The sequence below is a fragment of the Aptenodytes patagonicus genome, chromosome 3, assembly GCF_965638725.1.
Source record: "Aptenodytes patagonicus chromosome 3, bAptPat1.pri.cur, whole genome shotgun sequence".
Taxonomy (NCBI): domain Eukaryota; kingdom Metazoa; phylum Chordata; class Aves; order Sphenisciformes; family Spheniscidae; genus Aptenodytes; species Aptenodytes patagonicus.
The window spans coordinates 36,574,123-36,583,298 of record NC_134951.1 but is presented as its reverse complement, the minus strand read 5'-3'; the positions used below and the strand labels follow the sequence as shown (position 1 = coordinate 36,583,298).

Here is a 9,176-nt window from a genome sequence, read left to right as displayed (position 1 = left end):
GGCGGCTCCCCCGTCCACCTCCACAGCCCATGTGGCGGGCCTTGGCGCGCTTTAGGCTCGGGGCGCGCTGATTGGCCAGGGCGGGTCGCTCTCTAAGCAGTGATTGGCTGTCTCGGCGAGGCCGCGCGGGGGTGGGAGAACCTATTGCCGCCCCTGCCAAGCCCGAGGCTGAGCTCGCGCTCCCGCCGCGCACCGCTATTGGGGCCGGGGCCGCGCTCAGGCGCGCGCCGCGCGGCCGCTGAGGGACGCTGGTCCCTGGTCCCTGGTCCCTGGTCCCTGGTCCCTGGTCCCTGCCCTCTCCTCTCCTCCCCTCTTTCCGTCCTCCCCGCTGCTCTGCCGGCCTCGGGGCAGCCCTGGGTGGGCTCCACTCAGGAGGAGGCGGTGTTTTGGGACGGGAGGAGCAAGAACTCGGTCCTGAACGTGTGGGAAGGCCCCGAAGCCTGCGTGGGGTGGAGAGGGGGAAGGCAGGCAGCCTCAAGAGGCGGCTGGGGAGTGAGGGTGGCAGTGAGTAATTTTGCTAGGTGTCTAGGCTCGTGTCATGGTGGTACATTGTGGTCTGAATTTTTTAGGGAAGTCTTAATATTTAATCTCAAATTAAGCTTTAATGATACTTTAATGAAGATTTTAGTATGACTGAATGTACTAAAGCTGATAGAATATTGGAAACAGAATCACAGAACGGCTGAGATTGGAAGGGACCTCTGGAGGTCACCTTGTCCAACCCCCTGTTCAAGTAGGGTCACCAAGAGCCAGTTGCCCAGGACCATGTTCAGGCGCCTTCTGAATATCTCCAAGGATGGAGACTCCACAACCTCCCTGGGCAATCTGTGCCAGTGCTCAATCACCCTCACATTAAAAAAGTAGAAAAAAAAACCCTAAGAAAAACCTAAAAAAATAACCCTTCAGTTACACTGAAAATCAGCTAAGTGATTGAGGGTTTAAATTTCCCTTTTAGGCACAGTCTTGTGTTCCTATTGTACAGAGCTGAATGGTGAATATATATGTCTATAGATGCAGATTACCGCCTGTGCCCGGCAGTTGTGATCACCAGGGTAACTCAACAGGAAAAACTTCACACTGCTGTCTTCTGACCCTTCCCTACTATCTGTATGTACACATGAAGTAAGACCGCCTGGTTTTACAAAAGAAGAGCGTGTGTACATGTTTGCCTTTTTTCCTGTCCTGTGTTTTTTCTTAGGCAGAGCTTGGCAGTGTTCACAGAGCCTGTGGGTACAAATGGCTGCATGGAAAATCTGCCTTTCTGGCGACTGCATCTTTAAATTTCAGTATCTAAAATGACGTATGTCGGAGAGGTAGGGGGTCACCTATACATGGAAGTATCTTGCTCTGATTCTGAAGCCTCCACGGGGGCAGTGACTTCACCACAAGAACAGGCTCTCTATATTTAATACTTTACACTCAAATACTAAAGCTTATCTTCAGCAGGACTGCAGGGAGAGCTAGGTGGGGAAAGAAGGCTGTAGGTTTGGTGCAGTAGCATTCTAGAGCAACTTTCATGATTCAGCGCAGAGGAAAGGGCTTCACCTAGGCCTCAAGTTAAACTGAGGTAGCGGATGGGCCTTCCCTTGGGAATCCTGCTCCTCGCACAGGCCCCTGATTGCTGATCCTGAATCAATTCCCGTTTATCTAACAGGGAAGGTAATAATAACTTCCAAACTAATTTTCATAGAGGTGCTGAAACACCTGAAGTTTAAACTCTGCTGTAAACAGTTACCAGAAACTGAACATATCAGACTAGTTTGTGCACGTTTTATTCCAGTAAACTTCCTTTGTGGTGTTTTGGTCCATTTAATAAAAAAATTACAAAACTTCAAAAGGAAAACAATGAGCAAGTTTAAATTTTTTTTGCCTGATATGTGCTTACGCCATACAATCATTTATGTAAGGAAAAAAAACAGTAAGCATGGTACTTTTCAAATCATTTTTATTAACAACAATATGGATTCAACTTTGTCAAGAAGTTACAATTAACGTTGTAATGTACTGGCTAATGTCATTGCAGTGTCAGTGGAAGCAGCCTTCGTGCTTTCTAAGCCTGTTATGAAACTGGCTTTTTAGCTTTCAAAGAAGTAAAAAATGCTTCCAATAGCAGATGATACTGGATATGTCTGGAATTGTCCTATGTGTGGCCATGGCCACATTTGCATCCAGATGAATGAACAGGAAAATATTGCATGCTTCCACTGACGCTGCAGGGGACAATTCTTATTTCAAAAACCAATTAACCTTTTTAGACAGTGACAGCACTTTGTGTGATGTTGTAATCCATTTGAATTAAGTAGATTAACACACTTGAAAAAAAATGTGAAGCAGAAATATCTGGGGCAAATTCTTTTCTGACCTGTATTTCATTCAAACCTAATGAATCCAAAAGGATTGCATGACATATGAGTCAGGATAAAAGTTGGCCCAGAGAGGCAAGTTCATTCCTGGTATAGGTGGGTTCAGTTCCTTTAAGGTCAGTGGAACTGAGCCTGATTATCCCAATGGAGGCTGAACTTCACCCAGTTGGGCAGTGAATTCATTGAAGTCAGTGAAGCCATCCAAGGATGAATTTAGCCTCAGGTGTTTAAACCCTTTTTTCGTTCCTTTGCTGTTACATTTTCTTTTCCTGCTTACTCCTCTTTTCTGATTATTCTCCTTTTCTCTGTGCTTTTTAAAAATGTCCCTTCTCTTCTTCCCTTTTTACATCAATACTTTGTGCGTTATTTTTTATATAGTCAATGTGACATGGGTAAATTCAGCTAAGTATTAGTTTCCTCAGGAAATAACTGGAATATTACCATTTTCACTTTAAACAGATGCCCGACAAAATAAGGATTTGAATCTGAGCTCCCGATTCAAGAAAAATTCTTGAATTCCATGGAATGAATGAATTCCATAGAATTTTTGCTTGAGTAAGGATTGCAGGTCCCAATCCAGAAATACTACTGTACATCAGATGTTCTACCATACATCAGCAATTCAGTATGATTTGACTTACCACAGAAGAGCAGGTGAATTACTCATCACCATACTATAATGAGAGCAGTCACTCTAAGTAGGATTATCTCAAAAACATATGGAACAACCGTGGGCACTGTGAATAAAAGTGTATGATCTTTGCAATCTCGAACCCTAGGCTAAAACACTATATTCATATTTAAATAAAAAGTATAGATCATATAAGCCAGGAGCAAATACAAATTTTTAAACAAATAATCATCAAAACTATTCTTTTCAGTTCTCTCTTCAATCAGGTACAAGAAACATGCTGATCAGAAAACAGTTATTTGGATAAGGCTTAATTCCTGATGCTCTTGCTTAAGTTCAAATTCTCTCTTCAACAATCCTCAAGTGGATTGCAAATCAGAAAAAAAAAATGTCCTTTGTCCCTATTCATGAACAATCCTTATTAGCTATCATGAGCTGGACTTTAATAAGCAGCTCAGGACAAGACTTGAAAAGCCAGGCAGCTCCTTCTTTTGTGAAACCAATGAATGACTGTCAGTCACGACACTGTCTTTTAAAGAGAGAGCGTAGAAACAGGAAATTCCTCATGAGGAAATATGAGCAAAGCTTATAAAAATCCAAACAAACAATTCTTCCTCTCCAGAATTTCATATATTCACTACTCTTTCTATTTTCTATCAATATTATGTTAAAAAATTCCTATACGATAAGACTTGCAGCTACAAAAATAATAATGGTGAGCATAAAAGAAAAAAATTAGGATTTTAAACCTTAATTTGAAAAGATACGTTCTTCTGGATTTATTAGTACTTTGTAAAGACATTAACATTTTCATACATAATTTATAGAACTCATTCTTTTGTGCACAAAACTGTATTAAATAAATTAACTTAAAATTAGAAGGACTCAAGCATGTCATTTAAGGCAAAAATACCAAGTTTCCGTGAGATAAATTATCAGCAAAACCCAAGGCCCTGTTTCTGTACAGAGTCTGTTCAGGCAGGGCCGGCCAATGCTCAGTTCTCCCACTGACGCCTTCCGGGCTCAATGGGGGTGCAACCGTCTGCTCATGCAGATGAAGGTGGAAGAGTGGAGTCCAATTCACGATGCCTTGATTTTTCGATCTCGTCAAGGAGGGGAAGGGAGTTTCATGACTGGCACGCAGTTGCCATGTGCCCTGTCTCTTCCTCCTTAACTGAACCTAAGCGCAGGTTTATGCTTAGGCCAGCAGGAGGCTTCGTATGAAAGGCAAGAAAGGCACCATAAACCATTAAGAAAAAGAAAGAAAAGCATGAAAAAAACTTGTAAGTTTTTAAATTTTGGATAGGACTTTAAACTTACAGATCTGCCTGGATAAACTGCAGGCATTCAAATAAGTTAATAGTTAAATGAACTGAGATGTGGAAAAAACTCTATTTATCCTCACAAAATTACTGTTGTAATCAGGCTTTAGTATGATCAGGCTGCACATAAAAGAAAACAGGAAAGACTGAATGTGGTAAATTGTATGGCAAATCAGTGGTGAGGAAATTGTGCTTCAAGGTGTCTTTCAGGATTTAACAGCTGAAGTTTGCCCCGGCGTAAGCCATGGAACACAGTGTACCATCCCTGGACCCCGTGTAACGACACAATATATACACTCTACAGTTTGCATGTACTTTCACATAATAAGGTTATCATGTAACATCCAGGAATACTTCTGTAAAGGAAATATGGAAGCAGAAATTACAATGGTTTCATAGTAAACAGATCGTCCTTCACAATACAATCTACAGCATTTAGCCATGGTTAAGACTGGAGTGACATTTTTGATGTACATAGTAAGTTCCCAGCAGGTCTGGGCCTTGAGAAAACACTGCCCTGAGTGAGCTGGCACTGGCACCCCCGTACATTCGGTGTTCCTGCTGCTAGAGGGAAGCTGAGCCCAAGTCAGGTTGTCTACAAGCCTGTGGTGCAGGTGGGGTATAAATCTGGGGGGAGGCAGCGCACGGAAACCTCATTCAGCTGGGAAGAGCGAAAGCCTGTTTAGGCTCCGCAAGGGTTCTTCCAGTGGCGAAGCCTCGCTGGGGATGTGCAGATAGGCACTAACACCGCTCCTGCGTCTCAGCAGAAGTGAAGTGTAGGTTAGGATAAGAAAAAAAGAGGATGTATCAAGCAGGAATGCTCGGTCTGATGTAGGCTTTGAATCTGAAAACTTGGGTATTGGGAGGAAGGAGTCTGAAGGTCCTTTCTTGGAAAGTTCACAAGAAACGACTGCAGTTGGGACACAGTGTTGAGCTATAAGAGTGTGACCGCTTTCCCCTCTCTCCTCCTCCCCTTTTATTTAAAAAGCAAGCGAACAAAAACAAACAAACAAACCTCTTGCCTTCAGGCTTTTTTTCTGTTAAGGTGGTCTTCCCTACTTCTATTTCCATTTCCAATTGCCTACATGGCTTTCTTTTTGGAAATAGTGCTCAGTATTTGTGACTGACAGGCTGGATTTAAAAAAAAAATCTTTTTGCCTCTTTACCTTCCTTCTTTTATTTTCTGGGATCATTTCCCTTCCTGCCCATCTAAATCCATATTCTTTTTTTTCTTCATTGATTGTGTTGTTTTTCTGTCTTCCCTGTTCTATCCTCTTTAGTTTTACCCTGTATTTCAGTTCCTCATTTTCCCTCCTTTCCCAGCCTTGTGAAGTGCTGTCGTGGTATCAGGTTGGGACTGCAAGGAAAATTGCCAAAATTTCCACAGAAGGAAATACTGCTTCTACAATAAAGGCAGCCCCTGCTTCCTTCCCTCACCTACTGCTGCCAAAATGTTTCAGATTCACAAGGTAGCTCCTCAATGAGACTGGAAGGAGAGATTCCCCTGAATTTTTAGCGCAGTCACCCAGATTATCCGCTTCTGAGGCCAGCCCCGATCCTTAAGATGCAAACTTTTTGTAGCAAAATAATGTTCTCATTATAAAGAACAATGTGATAGTGGTGTGTCAGGTACTTTTGCCACAGCACTAAATCACCAAAAATCAGATGGATATTAATGTACTGTTTTTCAGAGTTAAAAATAACTGATTACTGATGAGCTAATGTGTGTATCTTGCAACTGGCAGCCATTTCTAACCCCATATTACTGATTTCCTTGGTACCTTGCTAGCAGCTGTAGATAATTTTTTTTTGTAAACATAAACTATCATCTAAATCAGGACATTATATATATATATTTAATTAGTTCAGAAGCAAAGTGCTTTAAACCTTACGATTTTTACTTCTGCCCTGTAGAAACGGCACTAGGTCTAAATGCTCAGATTTTTGCTTTTTGATACATCCTGCAGCATTAGCTTTGTAGGCAACTCATCATTTAAACCTACTGCAATACATAAAGGCTGCCGTACTGTAGGTGTAAATTTGAATGTTAGCCATCACTTAAACATGCATTTTCATGCAACTAGGAGATATGGGCTCATTCAACTGCTTCTCAGATTCATCCTGATTTTTGTGATTTTATCTTATTAAAAAGGCTTTCAAAACAGTTCATGCTATGATATGTATGACTAGAGGAATGACCCAGCCAATGAAGAAAGCCCACAAGCTGTTATTTAAGTTTGACGTGGAGCAGACTGAGTGCTTCTGTACCGTCCCCGGGCTTGCAAATGCTTTGAGATGATCTTGATATTCCAGTCCTTAGAGAGTCAGCAGAGAGAGTTGTTTCCACTAACGGGTGCGAGATGGCTTCAGTAGTCTCTGTTCCTGCTTCTGTCTCCAACTCTTCATCAGTTATAAATAATTTTGACTCCCTCCATTTGGAGTATACATCTTGGCTACCTCTGGAACCACTGGAGTCACTGCCAGCAATCTGTACATTCAGTTCTTCTGTTGATTGTATAAGGTTTTGTGCAGATAAAGATTTTCCTAAATCCATTTGCACCACGGGTTTAACTGAGAGCAAAGGTTCCCCTTCTGTATCCAGACTTTTTCTCCATGCAAGATCCTTCGTCGCACTGGGCTGTGCAACTTGTCCATTATCTTTTGATGCAACAAGGCAAGCGGTGACATCGGAAATATTTTCCTGTGTGGTTACAGGAATAATATGAACGGGCTCAGGCCTATTGATATGCTTCATTGATGAGAAAGGTGGTATTTGTAATGTTGTTGGAGTTGCTGGCTTAGTTGCCTGGTTTATTTGGTTTGATGTATTATTAACTGTTGCAGGTCCATCGTTTGGCACTTGCGTTGCTTGACTATGCATAGCTGGACTAAAAGCATAGTAAGCCTGAGTGCTAAATTCATTTGGTGTCAGTATAAGTTGTAGGCCACGAGGCAGATTGGCACTAGCTGATCTGGATACACTTCCACTAATTTGTGCAGAACTAGACAAATCTTTGCTGTCTGATGGACTCTGGTAATCAGAAGTCTGCTCACACTCAAAAGCTGGCATTTGAAAGGAAGCCAAAGTGAGCGCGGATGCAGATCCTTTTCGCAAAACTTGTTGATAAATATCTAATAGACAGTCCAGTTTTGACTCAATGGATTGTACCTACAGGAGGAGAGGAAAAGGTTAACGATAATGCCAAATACTAATTTAAAATATTTGGAACCCAAGCAAAGGGAAAATGTGACTGCTGAAGAGAAAAATGGGAGGAGCTTGGTATATGCTATCGACTCTTGAAAAATAAGGTTGTCAAAAGCCATGTAGATTTTTCATAAGCAAGCTGATAAAAGGGAAAAAAAGTCAGTAACCTGCGACTTTTCCTTCCTTCCTTTTCTTTACATGGAAGACAGTTAAGCTAATACGATTCCTATCAATTTTATTTCAACATGCAAATGAAGCAGATATTAGCAAAAAAAATATTTTACCTGTTCAGCCTTTGAAACTGGCAATAAAATACACAAAAGGCATGAGCAATAGAGCAAGACAAAGCGACACAGATAATCACTCTACCTGTTTCTCCACCTTGACTACACGCCCTAACATACTGAGGTCATCAGTTGTCTCATTCTCTGCAGGATTCTTTTCTCTACTTCTTTTATCTGCCGTGATTTGTCCTTTCCCAAGAATTTGGTCAACGCTGCAAGAGAAATCAAAAGCTGCTGTGATTCCTGAAAATGGTGATGATATGCAAGTGCTTGCTAATCTGTACATTAAAAATTAAGATCATAGGACTTCAGAAAAGCACCCGACAAAGTTGTTAACCTAATTTTATTAAAAAATTAAGAAAAAAACATGAATGCTTTTTGAGCATTTGGAGATCAGCTCAGAGACTGCTTTTCTTTTCCGTTGGCACTAAACGGGGGCCAGAACTTCGCCATCATCTGGGAGAGCCGGGGCTAGACTTGCTGAGAGGGCAGAGGAGGCGGCCTTTCCAGCAGCCTGACGTTGGGGAGTAACAGACGTACCAGTGCCACCCTCAGCTCTCCCGTCCTAACAGCAGCATCCAGTCCTGGGAAAGCTGTCAGTTTGAAGCAGGAATCTCTGCCCTGATGCTGGTAATGATACACATGATGCAATGTTGTTGGGTTTTTTTAATTAACATTATTATTGCTGGGAATTTAGAACATAAAAACTACATAAATACTACATTACCAGTAGTTCCCAATTTCTTTTATGTGAAAAGAGAAAGTCTGGGATGGGAGAAAGGCAATTCTCAATGTCGACCTCATCCTTTTGGCAACTTCATGATTGAATTCCTTGTTTATGAATGAACTTTACAGATAAAGGACTACGTTTTCTATTGTTCAGATTTCCATTTTCTGGGGACAATTTACATACATGTTTTTTTGTTTTTTTTTACCCACAATGTAATTTCTGGCTCAGATGTGTTCACAGAAAGAGAGGCTGGGCTGAAGCATGGATGGCAATTTGTACCCAAATATAACACAGGAATATTAAACGTTACCAATATTCATTATGCAGTGAGTGACATGACATAAGATGCTTATGCAGAGCAGAAATTATTCTTTCCTTACCGTGACTGAAGACTCTTAATCCTGCATAACATGTCTAGATGACCTGCTGAATACTGTTCAATGACATCTTTGACATCATATGGACGAAGTGTTTCCTTAAACTTTCTCTTTGCAACATGAAATTTCATAATTCTGTGGGGAAAAAGCATTTCACAGATTAATCTTCAACAGTTGTGAAACAATACAATATATTCCACTGACAAAATTTGACAGCTAATTTTTAAATGGAAAATATTTTCAATACAGCTTTTCCCTTTACAA

General features: G+C 41.3%; 1 protein-coding gene across 1 annotated transcript in view; it reads right to left on the bottom strand.

Annotated features, from left to right (window-relative positions):
- Positions 1-1,789: 1,789 nt before the first annotated feature.
- Positions 1,790-9,176, bottom strand: part of KCNQ5 (potassium voltage-gated channel subfamily Q member 5) — a 319,422-nt gene continuing 312,035 nt past the window's right edge. The window contains exons 12-14 of the mRNA XM_076333073.1: positions 8,916-9,047; positions 7,891-8,017; positions 1,790-7,485 (exon numbers count right to left, since the gene is read on the bottom strand). Of these exons, the coding sequence (XP_076189188.1) occupies positions 6,544-7,485; positions 7,891-8,017; positions 8,916-9,047 (1,201 nt within the window). The 3' untranslated portion in view covers positions 1,790-6,543. The remainder of the gene's footprint in view (positions 7,486-7,890; positions 8,018-8,915; positions 9,048-9,176) is intronic.